General features: G+C 36.6%; 1 protein-coding gene across 3 annotated transcripts in view; it reads right to left on the bottom strand.

Annotated features, from left to right (window-relative positions):
- Positions 1–3,516: 3,516 nt before the first annotated feature.
- Positions 3,517–24,998, bottom strand: part of LOC140171850 (uncharacterized) — a 37,957-nt gene continuing 16,475 nt past the window's right edge. For 2 of the 3 annotated variants that reach the window (XM_072195178.1, XM_072195180.1), the window contains exons 2-11: positions 23,979–24,053; positions 21,256–21,388; positions 19,582–19,751; positions 18,574–18,600; positions 14,686–14,791; positions 13,641–13,811; positions 9,352–9,387; positions 8,766–8,880; positions 8,046–8,132; positions 3,517–5,695 (exon numbers count right to left, since the gene is read on the bottom strand). In XM_072195178.1, coding sequence (XP_072051279.1) covers positions 5,571–5,695; positions 8,046–8,132; positions 8,766–8,880; positions 9,352–9,387; positions 13,641–13,811; positions 14,686–14,791; positions 18,574–18,600; positions 19,582–19,751; positions 21,256–21,388; positions 23,979–24,053 — 1,045 coding nt within the window. In that variant the 3' untranslated portion in view covers positions 3,517–5,570. The remainder of the gene's footprint in view (positions 5,696–8,045; positions 8,133–8,765; positions 8,881–9,351; positions 9,388–13,640; positions 13,812–14,685; positions 14,792–18,573; positions 18,601–19,581; positions 19,752–21,255; positions 21,389–23,978; positions 24,054–24,998) is intronic. The other variant, XM_072195179.1, reaches the window with a different exon arrangement.

The following is a 24,998-nucleotide window of genomic DNA, read 5'->3' as shown; positions in this document are numbered from 1 at the left end:
CTATCCACAAAAACGTAGATAACTCCTCAACAGAAGTTTGCGGAGTCTTTTCAAGCATATCTCAGATTATTTGTGACATCTTGTTGTATATCAATGTATAGCTACTTTATTCCCCTTTATGACACCAAATTTGAAACAATCACCTTTTTCACGCCTAAGTACACGTCTTGTGAACGTAGTGGGGTCTCAAACAGAATGTGCCAAATTTACCATTATTCTTTGCTCAAACAACAATATTCACTAACCTCGAGAGCGGGTTGAAAAACCATACGCAGCCACGTCAGCCAGGCACCTGCTGCTCATGCAGCCTGGTCACACGTTGGGATGACATTCCATTCTTCAACCAGGATTCGTTGCAAGTCATTCAATGTAGTTGCATTGGCTACTCTAGCATGCACAGCATGACAAAGCTGGTCCTACAAGTGTTAAATCGGGTTGAAGTCTGGGCCGATGGCAGGCCATTCCATTCTCTCTACATGTACTACCACATTCTGTAGGTAGTCATTGACTACCCTTGCTCTGTGGGGCAAGTGTTGTCATCTTGGAGGATTGCATTAAATCCCAGCTTGTTGAGGACATGGTATTGCAGCTTGCTGCATAGAATAATGGTTAATTCTGTTTGAGACCCCACTATATTAAAAAAAGGTGGTTGTTTCTAATTGGTGTCATGTAAAGGGGAATAAAGTAGCTATCCATATATTGATATAAAACACAATATGAACCCCGGTACCCCAGGTCAACATAAAAAGTGGTAACCATGTGTGTTCTAAATTTCGCAGAAAAGGGGTATTTTGTTGACTGAAATCATGGACCTGCCAAATCGCGAAAAAAGGGGGGTATTCTGAGCATTGTCTCCATGAAATTTTAAAAAAAGGGTATTTCACAGGTTCGTTCGATCGATGTCTTCAGCCCGAGTCTTCAGCCTCCATCAAAGTAATGTTCATACTTGCACATTTTGTACTTAATATATTCAAATATTTGGAGTCATTGAAAAGGGGTGTCTGGAAATCTTCTCATTGAAAACCTTGAAAAAGGGGGTATTTTTTACCCTGATTTTGTCAGTGATTTGGCAAAAAAAGGGGGTAAAATCAATGAAAAATCAGTGAAAAGGGGGGTTTTGAAAAAAGGAAGAACACACATGGTTACCACTTTTTATGTTGACCTGGGGTACCGGGATATGAACATGTCACAATTAATCCGAGATATGGATGCTTGAAAAAACTTCCCAAACTTTTGTTGAGTTTAGTATGAATAATATCATAAACAGTACTGTCCTTGCTATAGGCATAACTTCATAGGGAATGGAAGGCTAGGTAGATACATATGTACGGCAGTGATCCAGGGGGAAATGAAACTTTCAAGGGGGTAAAATGAGCATCCAGGAGGGAGGAAGGGGCAGTTGTCCCCTGGCTATACCAAGTGCTGCTCTATGATCCAAATTGTTTCATATATCAAGAAACCACAGATGAATAATAAACATTTCATGCATTAAGGTCGTGCGCCATGAATTGGGGGCCAAATGCGTTACATACTAAAAAATTGAACAATTTGCATGTTTTTGTACTTAGACTGATCTAATTCATAAACTGTTCATCAAAACCCTATAAAATTATATATCACTGTAAAGCTTAGGGTACCAGGAATACACATGTACAAACAATTGGTCAATATACAGGGTGCCACAAATGTCATATAGGGTGGAAAAGTTAAATTTTGGTTCAAAAAGTATACAAATTTGTTCCTCTCTTATTTACTAGCAAAAATTCCTGTTCTGCTGAAACCTTTTTAGATGTGCTAATAACATTGTAGGCTTCCAAAAAAAGCAAACTTGTAATGATGAGTTATGTTGCCCAACTGAGATACAGGGTGTTCAAAAGTCGTACATAATTTTTATGATTTTTATTTCATAATAAATCAAAACTTTTTTTCCTTCATGACCTACACAAAAAACAATGGCATATTTGAATTCCTCATCAAATTTCCATCCAAAAAATGTAAACATTTACAGCAGTAGGGTAACTCCTTCAAGAAATATGACCTTTGGAACATTTCGGAGCATAAATGAATACTTAACACAGTAACGTATAGGAAAAGCCTAGAACCCATGACACAGAATGCAGCACACTTGCAACAAATTAACTTAGCTTGGAGTAAAACTGGTCACATTTCAAACTAGACATAAATACCAAAACAATGGTACATAATCCATCTCAATACCTTACTGGGTTATGAAGTTACAGTAAAAAATATATTTGTGAGGCGCTAAAAATCAACATTCCCTATACTTTAACACATGCCTCAACCGTAGGATCCTCAACCGTAGGATCCTCCACCCCTGGCTTCACATCATTGGAACTGCAATATCTCAAGAAGTAAATAAAGTGTGATGTTCTTTCTTTCCACAATTTGAGCTCGATAAATAAGCAACAAAATGAGACCAAAACTAGTTCAGTACCCCTCTCCATTCTTGAGATCTAGGACAGAACATCCTGAATAAAATGAAAAAAATGTAACGCCTCCACTTTTTCCAATACCCCAATTCATAACGCACGACCTTAAACAAGTTAAATGCAACTTCGGCTGTAATTCTTTCCAAACTAGATCCGATTACCAAAAAAGGCTTCTCATTTATGTGCATTTTCAAAGAGTTACAACCAACACATCAAATCATACATTCACTAAAAGACAAGTTTTTTCATTTTGTGTGTTTATTATAATCTGCTCCTCAGTATTCCTATGTAGAATAACTTATTCTATTGCACCACTGATGCACAGGAAAATAGAAAGCTATACACCAACCTAGCCGTATTGATTCCTCTATTTGATTGTAATGAAATGAAATTTTCTGATTTTAAACTTGTCACATGCTCCTAAATGTGGCAACACCTACCGCTGTGTGATTATCCGTGATTAGGTGGAATGAATGCAAGAAGGGCTTCCTGCTTCTCAAAAATTTTCAAACTAAACAATCATTTCAATTTCATTACATTCAACAACACTCTCTAAACATCTATGCAAGTAAACTGGACTCTAAAAGAAACTTATAATTTTTCAAAAGGTCATATCTTAAACTTCTGTCCATCAAAATGAACCATAATTACATACAGGATTACTTCAATACTCTACTATAAACATGTCAGTAAAAAATCAGCTGCCCAACTGACATAACAGCAAAATACACTGACACTCATGACCTTCATTGGTTTTGACTTCGTCACATGCCTTTAAACTAACTCTATGTTGCTAAAATTTCCAGCCTGTTACATGTGATACAGCAAGCGGTTCCATGCCAGTGCATTTTTCAGTTGTGCCAGTAAGGTAACCGTTTGGATATTGACATGTCATTAGAGTAGAGTATTGAAGCAATCCTGTGTGTAATTATAATATAATTTTGGTTCATTTTGATAGACAGATTTTCAAGATATGACCATGTGAAAAAATTTTAAGTTTCTTTTTGAGTCCAGATTATATTTGACCCTGGAAGAAGACTTATTATAGACAAATATGATACAACTCTTCACACATGATTTGCATAACTTTTATTGCCAGTTGTGCACACTATTTGACAAAAGGTTTTTTTAAAACTTATGCACATGAATACAAAATTTGCACATATTTTGGGGTTGTTCTGCTAACCTAGACAAAAGGCTGACTTTTGAAGTAGAGTTGTAACAGGCAAATCACAATATGCATGAACTGAAACCTGCTTGGCGGATAAACGGCTTGAACAAGGTTTGTCTTTTTATCAATGTGTGCAAAATTCAGTTTCTAAATAAAAATTATAGCAAAGTGTGTTTGCAGCAGTGAAATAGCCATTTATAAGAATTCAAAATAAACAGATAAGAAAATAAATATAAAAAGCGGACTACAAGTAACCCGACTACCGCTTCAATAAAGATGTAAAGAGGAATTGAAAACCTGCATTTTATAAACATTGTTTAAATGAAATGCTAATGTATTAAAAATATTAATTTCCTCATTTAATGGGCTACTCAAATCCATACACCCCCTATATGGAACACATGAACTTAATCTCCCTCCACAGAGGGGGTGTAGATTTCAAATGAAGTAATCCATTGAAGTAGCTCCATTTTGAAATTCACACTCCTTGTGTGGGAAATTAAGGTTAGGTCTTCAATAAGGGGTGTATGGTAAACTGGAACAGCCCAATCCTGCAAAATGGATATTTTTGCAAGTATGACTTCTTTTCTGAAGTAAATAATTTGTTTTTGAAGTACATAACTTGTTTTTGAAGTACATCACTTGTTTTTGAATCCAACATTTTGAGTTTCCTTACATAGCATATACATTAAAAAAACCCACTTTATTTGCACCTTATTTCTGCTGTAGCTGTCTTGAGCGTGAAAATGAATGTTCTGCAAATGAAATGTCATTCAAGTACTACCATAAATTAAATGGTAACAGCCTGTTTTTGGATTTACAAAGAATTCCATTATTGAATACATGTTTCTGAAGTGTTTGTTTTTCTCAACTTTCGAACAGCTGCATATAACGTACTTTTCACCCATTTATTTGACCATTTCTTTGACCTACAGCTCCTGCAACAGCTGACATGTAAAGGCAATTTCACAATACAAGAAATGAGCTATTCCAGTTGAAATCCATACACCTATGTAAGACATGACCTTAATCTCCCACACAGGGGGTAAAGATTTCAACAGGAGTCACCCAAGCAGGTAACCCCATTTGAAATTCACACTCCCTGTGTGGGAGATTAAGGTCACGTCTTCCATAGGTTGTTTGGATTTCAACTGGGATAAACCAATCTAGACAAAACCTTCTGCAGATTGAAAGTTCAGAAATGGAACCAATCTTAAGTACATCAAAAGAACAAACAAGCATTTACCAACACTTAGCTATACAATGTATAAAACGAAGGAAGGGGTGCAATGCTTGTTAACAGGTACGCATACATCAATTGAGCTTAGTGGTTAATAAATGGGTAAAATGTGAATTGGACAACCTTTCCAAGATGTACCGACAGTACTCATATCAGTCACTTTTGTTTTTTTGTGCGTACAAACAATGTAAGTCATATAGAGGATTCCTATGAGGGGCTAGTTAACAAACTACCAAGAATCCTGCGGTGTATATACAAATGTATCAGATAACTATCCCTAAGATGATTTGCAATGTTCCCCCAAAGCACTGTGAATTCCATGCAATGTACAAAACCTACACTGAGTAACAGAAACAGGTTAAAGGTCCCCTATACCTTGCAGGTTTTTGCTGGAAGATTGTGACAAAATCCTCTTTTCATGTAGTGACCATATATACAATAAGAATTCTGCTTAGCAGAAATTAAAATTTAAAATTATTTATCAAAATATGATAAGTACTACTCAAAAAAGGAAATCCATGGCAACTATGTATTGTCACACAATCTCATTCTGGTGCAATTCCACCCCACAATACATTGCAGTATAGAGACATCAATTGCCACTATTAATACAACCTGATTAGGGTGTAATACCCCATTCACAGTGCATTATGGGAAGAGAGCAAATCAAATCATCCCCAGATGCAGGTCATATTCCTAAGTACACGCTTCATTCATAACTGCATGTTCCTTCCATTGTGATGCCATTTCTCTGTATGATGTAGTTTGCTGCAAAGTGGGCGCACCTGATGCATTCTTCTAAGCTCTTGTCCTGAGCCAGCTGAGCAAGGAATCCTATGGAGATAAAGAAATATATTTGGGATATTTGTGATTGTTTAGACGTCACATAATCATATTAACCCTACCGATAAAAGTGGTTTTAGGCCATCGGATATTAAAGGCGGCCTCCAAAAAGAAGTTGATAGTTTCAGTTTTGATTCGAACCACAGAGTGCCCATCGTGTGCCGAGCACGCCATTGCCAACCAGTAGCCATGGGTGTTTTGCTACAAAATGAAACCGTGCATATATAGGACTTATTAGGCTAATTGCATCATCGCATCACATGGGATGCAAGTATGTGCATTGGTTTAGCTTGTAAGATTTTACAGAGTTGGGGTTAATATAAACTCCTCAACAAAAGTTTGGAAAGTTTTTTCAAGCATCTGTATCTCCAATTATTTGTGACATATTCATATCGTGTTGCATATCACTGGATAGCTACAATACTCTCCTTTACAATGACACCCCATTTGAAACAACAACATTTTTCACGGCTGAGTACACGCCTTGTGAATGTAGTGGGGTCTCAAAATGAATTTCCCAAATTGACCATTATTCTGTGCTCAAACAAAGCTAGCCACTAACCTCAATAGCGGGTGGAAAAACCACAAGCAGCCACAATAGTCAGGCACCTTCTCCTCCAAGTCGGTGAGCAGCATGAGGAGAAGGTTTCGTTGCAGCTCATTCAATGTGGTTGCCTATGGGCTTCTTTGGCACGCACAGCACGACCAAGCTGGTCCCACAAGTGTTCAATCGGGTTGAGGTCTAACCCCCGGGTCTGGCCTGATGGCAGGCCATTTTGACTCTACTCCCATATTCTGTAGGTAGTCGTTGACTACCGTGGCTATGTGGGGCGAGTGGTGTCATCTTGGAGGATTGCATTAGGTCCCAGATTGTGAAGCTATGGGATTGCAGCTTGCTGCACAGAATAATGGCCAATTTGGCAAATTCATTTTGAGACCCCACTACATTCACAAGGCATGTACTCAGCCGTGAAAAATGTTATGGTTTCAAATGGGGTGTCATTGTAAAGGGGAGTATTGTAGCTATCCAGTGATATGCAACACGATATGAATATGTCACAAATAATTGGAGATACAGATGCTTGAAAAAACTTTCCAAACTTTTGTTGAGGAGTTTATATCCAGTAATTTAAAATGAAAAAAAAAATCTTGTAACCTATACAGACTTTCATGCACTGGAGACACTAGGGTAGCCAAAACTTTACCCTATTTCTGTTATGTGCACACAAACAGTTTGTGTTTTTATAGTGAAAAGTGATAATTTGCATATCATACTCTATTAATGATTTCAAAATGGATACAAATTCAATGCATTTTGAAGTCATTAATAGAGTATGACATGAATTAGACCCTCCCTCGGGTCCATGGAGAACGACTGGTAATGTAGATTATACAACATTAAATAAACCCGATACATGGACCCTTCCAATGTGTAGGCAAGTTGCCTTCCAGCTCCCAGCATTTTGTGGGAGTTCACTTTTACCGATTCTGGGTCAGACAAGTTTTCTATATATCACATCCGTGGTCTCACTGTCTTGCCGTTTGTGCGGGCGTTTATGTAAGCGGCTACTTAGCCTGACCAATCAATGTAGATCTCAGCAAGCAAGGCGATATTTGAAATATGTTTTCATTGATAGTCTATTGATCATAACCAACGCAGCAAAAATGACAATAGAACTGGGTCATGCATGTTATGTGCCTACCATATTTGAATTGACAATGAGGCGGGGCTATCATAATTGACGCCACAGTCACGTTACATAGCTTGATAATTATTTGGAAGGGAGTTTACTATCAAAGCGGAACAGTCTGGGTTTAGGAGAGCTATTATAAAAAAAATAAACAAGTTGGTCTGTAGATTAATTGAGTTTTTGTCGACACACAGTGCTCTAGGAGCACTATAACTTTGTTGTCATTTATCATTAGGGCTTAGTGGTGTGTTGTTTTAATCTTTGGAGTGAAGGAGGTGGTGGTTTTAGCTCTAATTATTTACCCACAGATGGAACCCAGACTGTGGGACAGTCTAGACATGAATACAAATGATCACTTTTCATATTAAAAACACAGTTTTTTTTTAAATAAGTCAACCATGAATGATCCTAGCATTTAGCTCTAGGTCTAGGGACACTCCAAAACCGAAAAAATTATTATTATTTTTTTTTTTTTTACAATTTCTGAAATTCTGAAAAAATTGGATTCCGAATAAAATCGGAAAATTGGCATCTCTGAATCATAACAAATGTAGAAGTCATTTTTATTTATATAGTCGGCTTCCAACTTGTGTTTGCTTGGCTGCACATCTCATTTAACAAATGGGGGGAAAATAAACATGCTCACATACCTCCTACAAAGGCATCTCCAGCTCCGTTGGTGTCTACAACATCGTCATCTTTGATAGGTATTACCGGGAACTCATGAACTTTACCACCTGCAAGCAGAAAGGATAAATACTTGATCAATTCACTGGCTTTGATTTCATAGATAAGTATTACTAGCATGGCAGTTTTGTTAGATGTCCATGGGTGTCGTAACCATAAGGACCCTCTTCCTCCTGCTGTACTCAGTAATTATAAGTCTTTCTCCAACTCCCAGCTTCCAAAGATCATCTTGTTTCCAGCCAGATTATCTTTGAACAAGTTCATTAGGAATGCTGATATCAACTGAATTTTGTTCATTTTGAACAATTCCAAGTAAAAACGAGGTCATCACGCCCTCCACGGTGCATCTTGTTGCCTATAAAAGCAATCAGTCAGATGTGATGAGTTGCCAGTCTTATGAAGCCACTAGTGTAGTGGTGAAACGTCACTAAAAACATGAGTAAATCACCTCATTTTTACTTGGAATTGTTCAAAATGAACAAAATTCACAGCCAGATTATTTACAATCCAGGAGATGTTAACACTGGAGCAGTATATTGTTATCAAAATGCTACATAGTCTTCCAAGGACCATGACAGTAATGTTAGTATTTGAAAATGATCCCATGATATAAAAGAAAGGTAAAGAGACTTCATTGTTGTAAGGAAACCACAAAGATGTGGACATTCCAGCCATGTACTAACCCTGTGCAACAAGTGTCGCTTTTTCTCCCTGAGTGATGATGGCTACACAAGGTCTCTTGTCATTCTCCTTTGGAAGTGCAGCAATTTTGAGGGCTATTTCCTTGAGATCTTCTGTCTGTAATATTAAATGATGTATACATATGAGTGATGAATGTATCTTTATTTTCACAATCAAAAACATTGAAACATAAAATAATACAATGACAATTGTGGAGATGATCAAAAGGCCAATAAGGCTAGCATTGACCATCCCCTTACAGAATTAATAAGTAAACAGATTTTAAGGTGTATGGTTCTTAGTAATATCAGTACCATCTGCAGAAGAGCATGATCAGTCTAACATTTGATCCCATGTTTGTACCATGTAAGGCTCACTCTATGTAGCGGTCTGCTTGTTACCCATGATGTTATCTACCTTACATTGAATTAAATGGCTCCAGTGGCCCATATAACAGAATACACAACAGACTTCCGCGATCTGGGGCGGTAACCACCAACTATGTTTTTGGTCTTAACTAAACACCTTCACACCTAAAACTCCACTTTGATATAAACTTGACATCTTTACTATGACAGGTCTACTTACACCAAAATTCTGCTCTTTAGCAAATACGGCAGCTTCCTGTAAAATGAACAGAAATTGAAAAAGAATTAAAGGAGAGGCAAGTCTATATTTGTGGTTCCAGTTATGTTCCCCATATATCCTGAACAAAGACAAACATGTCAAAATTAAAATCAACAGCCAATACATGTACCCTGTAGCTCTGATTTGTTGAAATCGGTTGAGAATTAAAGAAACAGTGATCGACAACCCCAAGGAAGGAACAAAATCAAAATCTGTGTTCTAACCCTAACCGCCTAAGGTCTTTTTGGCGACGGGAAGGGAAAGAAGGAATGAATAAAAAGAGAAAACAAAGTAAGTTGTTGGCTCTGGGTGGGATTCGAACCCGAGACCCCTCGCATACACTTTGCCACAGGTGTTGGGCTTCGCTGGCCAGCAAAACTGTGCCTATAATCACTTGGGATGATTGCGTCATCACAACACGTGGGATGAATGCACAAACAGTGCATATATCAAGTAGTATTTTGTATACATGAGGCAACTAGAGCGGTTACCGCACCATAGCTGAACCATGGGCTTTGGCAGTATATTGTGGTACATGTATCACCCTTAATGACCTTTAATGAATTTTAAAATATTTAAACATGTTTAGAATGTCATAAGGATCATTGCATTTAAATTTCAGCTTAATTAGAGCATTTTTGGAAACTTCACCTTTTACCCCTTTATGGCCCCTTAATGACCTTAAATGAATATTAAATTATTTTAAACATGTTTAGAATGTCATAAGGATCTTTGCATTTAAATTTCAGCTCAATTGGAGCGTTTTTGAAAACTTGACCTTTGACCCCTTTATGACCCCTGAATGACCTTAAATGAATTTTATAATGTTGTAAACATGTTTAGAATGTCATAAGGATCATTGCATTTAAATTTCAGCTTAATTGGACCATTTTGAAAACTTGACCTTTGACCCCTTTATTGACCCCTTAATGACCTTAACTGAATTTTAAAATATTTTGAACATGTTTAGAATGTCATAAGGATCATTGCATATGGGTAACTTCACAATAAAGGGACATGAAATCCTGACATGACTATCAAAAATTCAAATTCAGTTGTTCCAGTTGATTTGTTGTGTAACAAGTGGCAAATTATTGTACTTTAAAAAATAGTAATGACAACATAGTCTATCATTCCCAATTTTGGTTATCATTGATTTAATTCAAGCAAGGGGCATGTTATAACGGTTGTAACATTGACATACACATGGTGGTAAAAGAGACACAAAGGAGAGTGTTTGCTGGGTAAATTTAATTTGTTTTATTTTCACTTACCAATCCCATCAATAAGAAACGATAAAAAATACTGGACTTACAGCATATTTTAATATTCAATGAAGTTTCACTTGTATTTGAGTAATTTTCAGACACACTGTCAAAGATTTTTTTTATGTCTCTATTGTGGAAATGTCCCAATAAAAAGTACCTCTTATGATACTTCAAACATTCTAGATTGTAAAAAAAACATTCAACAGTCAAAAAGTATGTTGCAGCCTTAGTGTATTGCTATCACATTTGTATGTGATAACGGATTCTAACATTGACATACAATTTTTCAATGATCTTATATTGATGTTTTCCTTCAATATTACAACACAGAATCACATCACATTACTTTCTTTCATGGATTGCAGTAATTTGCAAAGTAAACATTCAACCCAAGCATTGGTGCACAAAAAGTATGTTGCAGCCTTAGTGTATTACTATCAAATTTGTATGTGATAACGGTTGAACATTGACATACAATTTTTAATGATGTTTTCCTTCAATATCACAACACAGAATCACATCACATTACTTTCTTTCATGGATTACAGTAATTTGCAAAGTAAAACACATCACACTACATATTTCTCTGTAAAGGTAACTAAAACATATTCACGGTTGAACGATTATAACGGTTGTAACAAATTTGACATACAAGAGACTTCGCCTCGTCTCTCGGCAGTGTAGGCTGCTACTGGTGTAAAAGGTACGTGGTAACTCCCGCCCAGGAAGTGCTCAGGCATCACCTTCAGATCGAGGCTGCGGGATTCCCGTGTCTATTTTTAGACGGCATTTCTTTCGTTCACGGTCGAACAAAAATTTGACATACATTTGACATACGAAGTTTGACGAATCGCCAACGTCCTCTAGCGACTTAACTGCCCAAATTAATCCCACTATTTTGTAAAATAGGGCATATTTAACTAGACTATTACTTAAAAGGCCAAGTTTGTGATGAATTTTGGAAGATTTATTGTTGTTAACTTTGAGAACTATTTGACATACACATGTTCGACCGTTATTGATTTCTTTCAGTTGTGCTTTCTCCCTGAAGCATTATGAAATTCCCTACAAGACTTTAACATTTTTTGGTACAACCATACCTCATAACTTGCATGCAGCAAATTGATAGTTATGGTTGATTATAGTAATGCCCCAGTCAAATATAAAACCATACTTTTTTGTGTCAGAATTCTATGGCTCAAAATAGCCCATTTTCCGACTTTGAAGGCCTATAAAAAAGAAACGAGACATACAATTTATATAAAGTTGTTTATTTTATTAGATCTGCCTACTACAAACATAAAAAACATAACTTCATACCAAGAATGATCTTATTATTTTTTTTCTGATCTCACAAAGTTGAGCATACAGCTTATGTCCCTTTATTGTGAAGTTACCCATATAAATTTCAGCTCAATTGGAGCATTTCGGTTAAAATGACCTTTTTTGACCCCTGTGACCCCCTTGGATGACCTCAGACGTTAGGAAATATTTTTATTACATTGTTTACTCCTTTCTCTTTCATTTGACACCACTTGGGGGTTCATACCTTCATGGCATTTAAAGATATGTCCATTTCAGACCAAATGGTTGCTAAGTAAGGAAGTAAGTAAGCAAGTAAGTAACATACACTAATATAGGCTGATACCATTTCATGGTTCAGCAAAAATATATATTCATAGCAGTAATATTTGATCCGAATCATACTCAGAATTAAAAATAAACTCATATTCTTATATTAATTTCATGCATCGTTACATACTTCATAGTGGGATATTTTCACTGGGTTCATTTTTCACAATTTTATCAATTCTGGAAACTCTAAGTTTAGCGGGTGTTTAATTCGCATTTATATTCACATTAAGTACTATGTGTAATAAATACATTCGTGGGGTTAAAAATTCACGGAAATTAAACCCTCGCGAAATTTCTCGCTATACACTTTATCTCTGGATCATTTAACCTGATGATAAACTGTCTCGGGTGTTACATAACCTTTCATGTGAAATCAAGGTCATGTTCTGTATGCCGACTGAAACAACCTTTGATATTTTGAATACAGCTTCCATGTGTACCTAGACCATCTGGGTTTACGGCTACCTTAGGGCCAATTAAGGGTGTTCGTAACCCTGGAATTATGCAAAGTTCGGGGTCTCATAACATCTAAATTGTTGGTCTAAAGCAGGCCTTCTCAACTGGCGGCGCGTGCGCCACTTGTGGCGCTTGGAGTCAGTCGAAGTGGCGCACATTAATCTTAATATTTTTTTCACATAAATCTTGAACAAAGAAGAGGTGAAAATACTCAATCTGGGCCTTTAAAAAAACACCTTAAAATCCATGAGCTTCGGGCGCTGCCCCTGGACCCCGATAAAATTCATCACTACACTGTACCGCTATGCGCCAAGCACTAACTCAAAAAGTCCTCAGGCGCCTTAAACATTTTGGCACTTCACGCTCACAGAAATTTTCCAGTTGGCGCTTCAAATAAACTAGTTGAGAAGGCCTGGTCTGAAGTATATAAAAGTATACATATTTAGAAAAGAAATAACTTGATGAATCCATCGGTGAGGTCAAATTTGGACAAAAATGCTCAGTTTTGGTGAAAATCCAAAAAAACATTTTTTTGCGAAATTTTTTGGTCACCGTAATAAAAAATTTCTTGAGTAAAATTTTTTTTTTATTCTTATTTAAAAACTACATAAAAATATCTAGGACCCATTTTTTATTTATTTTTTATTTTGACCAACTCCATCAAAAATACTTGAAATTTGGACTAAAAATCAGGCTTTTTGGTGTTTTTTGTTGTTGCAAAATTGAGTATTTTCAATGATTTTTGGTGAAAATTGTCTCAGTTGGTCATTGTTGATAAACAGTGATGTCAAGTGGTCTGTATATTAAATAGCATTGACATAGCCTAAAGAAAAACAACATTACAACAGTAAAATACATTTTGAAAGTATTAACATGTGGATGTATACTCACAGTCTCATTGCCAAAAACATAATCACAATATGGTAGCACTTTCATCTGAGGATCCTTGAAGAACTGACTGAGGAAAGGTGCTGATAAATTCATACTAAATATCTTGTTGTTTTCTTTGGCATGTTCAGCTAAGGCTAGCATGGCATCAGGTGCAACTGTTAAATGGAAACCCTGAAACGCAACAACAAATTTTACTTGATTTAACAGTTTCGAACCCAACATTTCAAAAAATGTAAAAATAACACACAACATTAATTGCTTTGAATTGAAATACTAATGGCTATAACAGAATAAACCTGTCAATACTGGAAGGTCAGAAATAATTATTAGATTCTGCACCAACCTTTTAATTCTGCACCACCCTTTTAAATTCTGCATCACCCTTTTCAATTCTGCACCACCCTTTCTAATTCCAGCCCACTCTTTTTACCAAGGCACCCTTAAGTTATACTAAAGCAACATATTCATTTGGAGCATAAGCACACTTTGCGAGGGCCTAGCCCTATACTGCCGGGTTTCAGTGCCCACTTATTTAATGGCCCTAAAAGCTCTGGGGTCCTATGCTCTCTGGTGTAACATGAGCTGTACTTGGCACCTTATAGACACTGAAATAATTTTTCAGACCAGCACCATTTAAGGGTGGACTGCAGCTAGATGTAAAAAACCCTGTTAAATCTGAACAAGTACCAGTGGTGATCACAGGAAAGAACACAGGATGTAACAATCACAGACGAAAGAGTAACAGACCGTGTACAACCAGTCAATGTCCCTGTGCATTGTATATGATGTGAGTTCTTGCATATTCATGAGGGCCGATTTTTCGATCGTGCTGTGTCTAACTGTCACTTCAGTGTTGCGTGCCTTCGCGTATACATACGTGGTAGAGTGTTGCATGCTTTCGCGATTAACCGTGAAAATACACAGTAATTGCGTAGCAGTCTCGTCTGTCATATTTCATGGAACAATCGGCCCTCATTATCGGGTGATGCCGAGACTGATTGCACACGGTCTGTATCTCTTTCGTCTATGGTAACAATATACTTACAGCACAATAAAATATGGCTGCCTTTTCTACCATTGCCCAATTCTTGGGCTGCACTAAGTGATCTTTCTTGTAACAGTTGGCTGCCGCTAAGTTAGCCACCAATGACCTGCAAATGAACAGAAAAAAAAATGTCTTAAAATGGTCAAAAGTTTCTTCAATTCTTATCTGTTTTCCAAACCGACTGTACTGTTATAGTATTCGGGAAGGTCCTTCATGGCTGGAAAAAGTGGGGAATTCGGAAATGGTGGTGTTTGGAGGGAAATTCTGGTATTAGAGGGAAATTATGTCTTTTTTGTATAAAAAAACATGCTATAAATTATGGGAAATTTCGCTTGCTTCGCAGGTAATTAAAAATTTTTCAAGCCCCAAGGTCCTTCAGCAGTCTGCCTGTTTGGTGCTGTTTACAGCGTAAAGACAGAAGTGGGATTCTCACTGTCTATCGACACTTCATTTGCTGAACAAGCTAGTGTGTAGCACCGTGTGACCCAGGCATGTTCTTCTAAGGCTGCGATCACATAGAAGTATACTGTATACAGTATTTGCTATACGCTCATTTGATCGGGCTGAGTTCACATAGGAGTATATACTATGTGAACACAGCCTGATCGAATGAGCGTATATCGTATAGCGAATACAGTATAAAGTAATACTTCTATGTGATCGCAGCCTTATACAATAATCAGGAATAGTGGTTGGTTGGTGCTGAATACTTATCGTACCATACTCTACACTTAATTTTCGTAGACCATACTTTTTTATTATCAGATTACAGTATATTTTGAAATATATACATAGCCAGCCACATTATGTTTAAAAGCATGATACAAGTATTAGGGCTAGGATAAGGACTACTATTTTGAGGAGGTAGAATAATTATTATTGCCAGGGTTAGATACATGTACTATGGTTGTGCAGGGCAAGGTATCTACACAATACTTAGAGAATAAAGGTATTGGTTTTAGCCACTTTAGTGCATATATCTTGAATCTTCTCATATAACGGGCGACATCATTATTTTAAGTAAAACAACAGGTGAAGCCGAGTTGTTTTACGCCAAAAAAATAATGATGTCGCCCGTGTTATATGAGACGATAGATGCACGACAGCAGCTAAAAACAATACCTTTATTCTTATTCTTAAACACTTCAATTCAAATAGAAATATCATAAGTATTATAAATTTTAATCAAATTAAATCCTACATTTTATAAAGAACTATACCTAGGGCTTTAAATCGATCAGTCCCGTTGTTGCTATGCGCCTCCGATTGGTTCAAATAGCGAGCACGAGTATCGCGTTGATGCACACGCGCTGACCCGTGTGATATCGTGTCATATCACACGGGTAAGAACCAATGAGATTGCAGGAACGTTCTCAAGTGTTTAAGAATGCATACTTTAGTCCTATGTAGGTGGACTATTTAGCTGCACCATAATATTCTCTGCGGCTACTGGTATGTTAGTGCTACAAGTGTGATTATACTTGGCTGTAGCGGTTCTTGAATAGGCGGATAACCTGGCTTTGGGGGGTATGTATAAGGTTGTCATTATCTGTCTTTCCATGTCTGTAACCCAACCCCTTGGAGCCCCCTCCTTCAGAATGAGAATTTTAAGGGGTCCGAAGATCAATGTTATTGCATTGTTACTGAAATAACCAGTTATTTTCATGATTTTGGATTGCTCTATTCGGAAGATTTGGGTTTTCTGTGTTATAATCGATTCCTTTTTTATATCAACAATGACAAAATTTTATTATGAGCAACTGTGCAAAGGATTTACATAATCTAAGCTTCCGTGCATCTTAAAATTTAAGTGGTCCACATGCAGTTTTGATCGGACCTGGTGATTAATTTCAACTTAAGGGGTCCAAACCGTTCAAAACACAAAGTACAGGGTCCCAGGACGCGCAAGTATGTAACCCCTGTCCTGGAGGCACCCCTAGGGTATGTACTATGAGACAATCTATTTTAAGATCCTCCTACATGTAGAACTTGAGATAAGAACAATTAAAAAGACGGTGTAATGCTTAAATGGAGCTTTTTATCTATACCTTGCAAACCCAGCTGCTGTGAATATCAATACTTATGTGCACAGGCTACCCATGGAGAGTGATTCAAAGAGACCACAGATTGGAAATTATTATGAAGGGTTAATTAAGAGCATGATCCAAGCCCTTATGGCCAATGTTAACACACAAATAGCAACAGCCCCCCCCCCCTGAAATTTCAGATTAATGTCAAGGCATGGCAAAATGTATAACGGTCAGCTGGCTTTTTGTTAAATTAGTATTTATAATGTAATTAATCCTGCATTTCAAACACTGCAGTCTCACTTCAATGGCATGCCTAGGTAGTGCTTAAAATACCCTACATCAATCAATAAATCAATCAACATGTTACAATTTTAATCAATATCGTTACTATTTCTTTGCTGAATAGACAAGAAAAATTAAGAAACAAACTCATTATGAGTAAATTACTGTTAATTATAATGACAACCTTGGTATTAAAAATGACAGCTTGAAATAAACATCTCAAAAAAGTTAACTAACCCCCTTAAATAATGGCCATTATTCAAAAAGGGCTATTGTATTACAAATCTGTAAAATGCGTTGGAAGCAGAATTTATTTCTGCACATTTTGACACCTCATTTGATACGATAGCTCAGAAAACAATAAAAATTTGAAAGTTGCACTTACATACAAATTTTTACAATACAAAAACACTCAGATTTCCTTGCATTACACTGAATGCAAAATTAATAGAATTTACTGCAACTTTCAAATCTTGGGCTACATTGATTTAAATGACGTCAATATTTAGTCAATTACTACAAATGCGATGTCACAATGTGCAGAAATAAATTCTGCTTCCAGCGCATTTTACAGATTTGTAATACAATCACTCGTTTTTGAATAATGGTCATTATTTAAGGGGGTTAGTTACTTTTTTTGAGATGTTTATAATTAAACATCCAGGGTTGTGGCTAGGACATTTTTAGTGCTGGGCGGCATTTGGTGAAAATCTTGCATATTTGGCCATTTGTTGTCAAAATTGATCAAATTCTTGTCTAATTCAACAAAATTGTGCAATTTTGGACTTGTGAGTGGTGGGCTCCAATGCCAAAATTGCAGCAGTTGAATGGTGGGTTCTAAAACTGCTCTGCTGCCCACCGCCGCCCACTGTAGCTACAACCCTGTAAACATCCCATGAAAATGAAACAGGAATGCTTGCCCCGTAATGAAGTCATGCACCTTATGGTCCTAGTCTAGTCCCATTCGCAATTATAATCCCACCCCAATTGGATAGAATTCTACATGTAGGCACAAAAGTTGCCAATTTCCATACAAACCCCCTTTCTAAAACTTGAATGTGAAATACCATTATTTAGATGCATCACTTGGTGCAATTCACTCCTTGTGTTACCTGATAGTGTGATTGTTTGAAAGTGATATGTTACAATACTTTAACCTTTCTCAGTTCAGACACATTAATTTCAGTTCATTTAAGGTGGTACTACACCCCTTGATAAATTTGTGACTATTTTTGCATTTTTCTCAAAAACACACTTGTAACAAAATTTATGTATATTATAGGGGCAAGGAATCCAGTTACTACTGTGAAATTTCAGAGACTCAAGACGAGCTGTATGTTATTTGATGATAAAAAAAGAGACTGTACCGCTAGAATGTACCTAATTTCTTAACATATATATAATGAACCACTTGTCTTGAATCACTGAAATTTTAGTGAAGTAATTGGATTCCTTGCCCCTATAATATACATAAAATTACCAGTCACAAAATTTATCAGGGGGTGTAGTACCACCTTAAAGGTGGGGCTATGCTAGAACCATAAGTTAATAGTAACTTAAACTGCCAGTTCATTACCTAGCTCCTCTTACAACTCCTTTAGCCCTGCAATGATTCAATACAACCTTAGCATATCAATTCTTAACAGATTTTTACATGAAAATGTTACAAGATTCAATGTAAAGATATTCATTTTCTGTACTCAGTGTCTATAAATTTCAGTGTACATTGATTCCAAGTTAAAATAAATCCATTATAAATTATGTACTCTTATGGCCTGTATAGAATTTGATATTTTGTGTGCGATTTGCCATAGCGACAAATGCAATGCAAACTAGCTGTTCAGTGTTTTTCACTGCAATAAAAAAATTGCTGCAGCAATAAAACTTTGAAAAGAAAGCAGCTAATAATTTGACCTGAAAATTACATGGAAAAAAATTGGAAATACTGAGAAATGTCTACACAAAACATCACAATATTTACTGGCTGCAAGAGAGATCTTACCGTTTATACTTCACAATGCGCAGCATTGTTTAAAGTATACGGTACAGGTCTGGCTTTGTGAATATGATGAGATACCTGGCATCGGACACCATCACTTTTGTCACTTACCTACTTTGTTCCTATTCACTGGCGACGTGATGTAATAATCGGATAACTACCATAGCAATAGCGTAAAACAATTTTTACATCACGTTGCACTACAAGCAGGTTGCACTCATCACCTGTGTATGTCTGCAATCATAGATTGAATACAATACCGCTCTTTTCAAAGATACTAATCTTACAGGTGCGAGTGATCAACATGATATGGTTCAATGCAGAGGTACCAGGTGAACGTACTAGTGCAGCGCGATATAATCAAAAATTGTTTTACCCTATTGCTATGGTAGTCAATCCGATTATAACATCACTTCGCCAGCGAATTAGAAGTACAGTGTTTAAAAAATAATAAAGTTATCAATATGTACATTCACTCTCAATTTTTTTGTCAAAACTACCATTGTCCTGCAGCCTGCCTACATGTATACCCTACTAATACTAATGAATTAACTTGCCAACAAGAATTGAGTATACTCATCTCACCTATCTTTGCCTGTGACAGCTACAGCACATGTGCCAGTCGGTTCCTTTTCATCGTAGCGGTAATCCACATGTACGCCAAACTCTTCCATCTTCGTCTTCAGGATGTCACCAAAGTTATCTTTGGCTATGCATCCAAAGAAAGATGCCATCTTGGGGACATTGTTTATCCACTGCATAAAAAAAACAAAGGGTTGTGAACATGAATTACAAATCTTAATTCCTGTATTCTGTTGGTAGCCATGACGTCACTCGTGATACATCGCTTTATCCCATTGGTTGTTTTTGCCAGGATTTGACTGTTCAATCTTGCACCCTCTGACATGAAGGGGATGCTTACTGTTGCACCCATTGGTGGAAATCATATGCAATAATAGAAATACCTCTTGGCGAAACCAGGGAATAAATAAAGATTGGGAAGCGTCACTCGAAGATAAATGTAATAAAACTATGGATGCCGCCATTACCCTGCCATCGCGTAGGCCTGGAACACTACCGCGATTTCTACCGGCTGGATAGCGCCCATGCTCCGCGTTCAAGAAATAAAATTACCCATGAAAATCACGGCTTGCTGCAACGTTAGACCTTTTCAAGCCTGCAACAGCGTATTTTTTTCAAATGTTGAATAGCTGTTTTTAATACTTTTAATAATATTTTTAGCGCATCCATTAACTTAATTTATTAAATACATCAAATCGACCAACAATCCCACTCTCCAGACCAAGATTTATACAAGAAAAATACTGTTTTATTCACAAAAATTAACTTTAATTTCGCGCCTACACGTAAGACTTGGCAATAGTCTATTCAGATATCGTTGTCAAGCTCGAGGTGATTGACCCTTGATGATTGACAGTCGGGAACGCGTACTGTTACGCGTAGTCATGGTGCTGGGAGCTGCTGGGCGCGTTCGGGGGTGCTGGCGACCGTCGACTCGACGGTCGCCAGACCCCCTTTTCCCAAGATGGCGGCGCCCATGCTGGTACCAAATTTGTGATTCCCGGCAACTTCTGTATAGCATACCGTAGCGTGCAAATTTGGCCAAATTTGGAGAATCTGCGAATCACTGTCAACCCCTTGGCGAAACAATTTCAAAAGTTTTGATCTATTATCATGGAAATATGCTATTACCGTATTATTTGAAAATGCCACGGGGGCGTTGCATTTTTTCAAAGGGGGGGGGGCATTTCTTGGAAGTGAATTGTCAATGAAAAAAACTAAAAAATCGGTTTTAATTTCCCAATGGTGCTCCTGTAGAAAGGAGGAATTTACAACTACACTAATGCTACTACCATGGCGCAGCCCACAGAAATCACATTTTTGTGGTAAATACAACAAAATTACACCTGTAAGTGCATCATCAAGCAAGAATCTGGTGACATTCTACCTTAATTAGCCAATGAAATGGATGGAAGTTTGAGTCATAATAGGTTTTGTCCATGCAATAGCGATCATCACTGTCATGACTGATGCAAGTTTTAAACTTACTCACAAGATATGGCATGAAAATGTCTACATTTTAGTCAATTTTTCAAGGAAAAATTGGAGGGGGCATTTATTAGAGGGGGAGCGTTTATTACAAACAATACGGTATACTCTTTTTGTGGTTTCTGCACCTGGAAGAAGATTGGACTATCCTCCTTATATTGACCTCATATTGGATGGTGGTATACTTACAGATGCCACCCGTATTGTGTTTTGTGTGGCTCCCCCTGGTATGTAATCTACTTTGTAGTTATCTACCAGCTCCTGGAACATTGGTTTGTGTTTGTCCTCAGCAAGGATCTGGTTGTTTGCATCCAGCTCATACCTGCAACACACATCAAAGTTTAAAAGTTATCATTATTTTTTGCTGAAAAATTATAACTGAACTTGATTTGAGCTATGTCCCCCAACTCCACTTTGCTCTAGTATTTACTGTGAGCATTGAATCAGCATTCATTATTGTATGGTCGACTTGTGTTTTTGGTTAGCAATGTTTGCACAGTATTTTTGTGGGACATGAGAGCACATCAGACACATCAAATTGAATTCTGAATACAATGAATGTCCTGATGATATTAAATAATTTTAATTTTTATAAATTTTCGCGATATAATACGGCAAAATATTACAAATGGGTAATTTTGACATGTAACAGTCCTCGAAGTAAACTTTATAAATGTAATGATATATTGTATGTAGCTGGGAGGAAAAGCTGGCCATCATATGAAAATTTTTCTAAAAAAATTTTGTAACAAAAACTAGATAAAATATTGGTCAAAGCTGATCTTTCGGGTTGGAATTTTGAACATAAATTTCACACTACATTCAGGGAGTGGATTATGTCAGCTTCCTACTGAACAGATTTTGTTGATAGGACGTCATTAAACTTTTGGTTTGTTCCCTATAATTGCTACAGAGTCATTGGTAATGCTATGAAAGATTTTAAATTGTTAAGCTGCAGCAATTGTTAACACTGCTAATCATCTTATCGATGTGCAAATTATTATGTGTATCTTACCTGGCAAATTAAATATACTTATCAAAGATGTTACATCATTCTACCAAAAATACATTTCTACATCCAACCCATTGTTTTGGGTGACAACCATGAGGATGCACAGCACACAGTTGACTAATTTTTTTCCAACTAACTATATGGTCATGTTTTTTATACTGGGACCCTAAAAAAGGTGGTGCTGTCACATTTTGCTAAATCATTTTGTCTACTTATTCCTATATTTTTGCTCAAATTCATCATGAACAAATGGTTTGGGTCTTAATTTGAAGATAAATTATTAATCTAATGAATTAATAACAAATACAATTAAACAAATGTATTAATTAATTACAACAGCTTAATTAAGTTAATTAGTCAGGGGTGGTGCCGGAAGTGGAGGAGCCGGAAGCGGAGGAGCTCTGTGTAATTCCAATGGGAAGTTGAAGTTCATTAATAAAATGTATGCATTTTGTTGCCTAGTAGAAGTAAAAATGCATTTGCATAATGTAATCTTATTTTCTAACTTTCTTTAGCTATAATTGCCTAGTTAATCTTAATAAACTTAGTAATTAAGGATTTAACAAGCTTTTAATTGATGCAGTGGAATGTGGGTCATAAAATACAATGGGCTTTAATTCTGCATGCATGCATATGAAATAAATTTCAATATTGTTTTATCTTGAAATATAAAATAAATCTTCTCAAAAGAGATTATTACAGTCAAAGGATTTAATCTGATGACATATTGATCTCTGGTTATTGTTAAATAGTTTATTGATGTAAGCTAATTGTGCATGTACAGTGTACATATGCCTACATGTACATGTACCTTTGTTAATACTAATTATTCACTGTATATTGATTTTTGGAACACCCTATATAGGAATTGGATATTTAAATTTGATATTATAGCAATTCTGTAAACTAATTTGAATATATTTTCCAAATTTAATGGCACTTACGGAAATTTTACATTAATTAAACAATTTAATTTACAACTTTTTTTCACACCCTGTATAACACAATGGGCTTAACAAATATAGTGCAAACTATATATTTAATGAAAGGACTAACTATGTACATTCCAAATATCAAGTTCATTTTCCAATTTAATATACTATGTAGAAATATTGGAGTGGTAAAGAAATTTAATTTTTTCGGTATTTTTCAATGGAATCACCCTGTATATTTTTTGGTACACCCTGTATATCCACTCAAACTTTACAGATTTGCAATCTTGACAATATATGCTTTCTAAAAATGTATACTTTTACTAGTTCGGGTGAAAACTTTTTGATATATAATCAGAAATACAAAAAAGGAGTTGATTTTTGACAAATTGCAAGATGTGACACAATTGGGTCCCACCTCAAAAAACATGACCATATGGACTAAAATAGCAGATTTTTGATATTTTTTTAATGATATCTGGGGTATGTTCAATACTGCCCCCATACCATGGTGTCCCTCTTTTTAATTTAATTTTCGATATTTTATGATGGCGGGGGGGGGGGGGATATGTAGCATAAAGAGCCCTAGTTTTCCAACTGGGGATGTCCCAATAAATACAAATGTGATGCAGCATATTAAAAGAAAAAGGAGGGACTTTTTTTGTGGCAAGGTGCTTTTCAAGCTATATATTAAAATAGAAAATAATTAGAATTTGGGATGCTTTTTCCACCTATAAAATATGAATATTTGATCAATTTGAGCAACTGAAGCGTCATTTTAAGCTTGCAATTATAATGCTTTTAAAGCAGAAATACCAAACTCAAAATTAACTTCACCTGCAAAGTCCCCCATTTTGAAGTACTGCATCACAAATGAATACACATTTTACAACAATTTTAGTGATCACCTGATGTTAACTTTACGGACCATCTGCAAACACTGGTGATTCTTGGAATAAGCAACTTACTTTTTGAGGAAAGCTTCATCTACTGTTGCGCTGATGTCCAGCAGAGGGTTTCCAATGCCCAGTAATACACCTTCCCTGCAGATGGAAAAATATATAGAAAGAAACAAAGTAGCAAAGTTAGTTTACTGCAATGTGACATATTAAATTTAACCCCCTGAGCACTACTGCCTTTCTAACAACAACTTTGATTGGTTGATGACAAGAGATATTCAGTTGAATAGCCAATAAGAATACAGTTTTGAAAATATTTCACCTCATTCATTTTAAATGATGGCATTATTCTTACAAGATCACTGATAGGTTCAATAAATTGAAACAACATCCATTCTGACCAATCAGCAGGTAGTTCTCATGGGGTTAAACATACTATGTGATGATCAGCGTTCGAAATAGGGCCGGTCAGCCGGCCATTGGCCTGTAACTTTTTGGCCTGGCCGGTAACTTTTCTGACTGGCATCTAGTTGCCGACCCGGCTGGGCGGTAACTTTTTAAGGTCAAGCCCGGCTGGCCTGTAACTTTTTGAGGCATATTTCGAACACTGGTGATGATGATGACACATCGGGTTTCTGAACTACAATGTATGTCTTGGTATACATGTATAGACGAATCCAACAAGCCAAGTGATAATCAGGATTAAGTCGGCCATAGCTGGGGCCATCCGCGTCAAACTAGATTATAGTTCGTTTGGATTGCGGTCCAAGACGCCCACTATCGCATCAGAGCGCGTAGCACTTGCGCCGCGTCACGGGAGCGCTAAACGCTGCACGCCTATGATACTGGTGTCGCATAAAATGGATAAATGGCCCCCAGTGAGGTGTAGGAATGTGGCTCGTCGGATTTGTCTATACCGTAACCCCGGGGGGGGGGGTACTCAAGTTTGGTTTTGGTAGGGACGTGCCGCTGAGATTTTGGAAGTGGACCCATAAATATACCAATTTATCAAAAAATTTGGACCCATTTATATACCAAAAGTCAAAATTTTCGCCAAATTTAACCAAAATTGTCGAGTTTTTACAAATT

This window comes from Amphiura filiformis, chromosome 15 (genome assembly GCF_039555335.1).
Source record: "Amphiura filiformis chromosome 15, Afil_fr2py, whole genome shotgun sequence".
NCBI lineage: Eukaryota > Metazoa > Echinodermata > Ophiuroidea > Amphilepidida > Amphiuridae > Amphiura > Amphiura filiformis.
The sequence above is the reverse complement of the archived record's forward strand: the minus strand, read 5'-3'. Positions and strand labels throughout refer to the sequence as shown.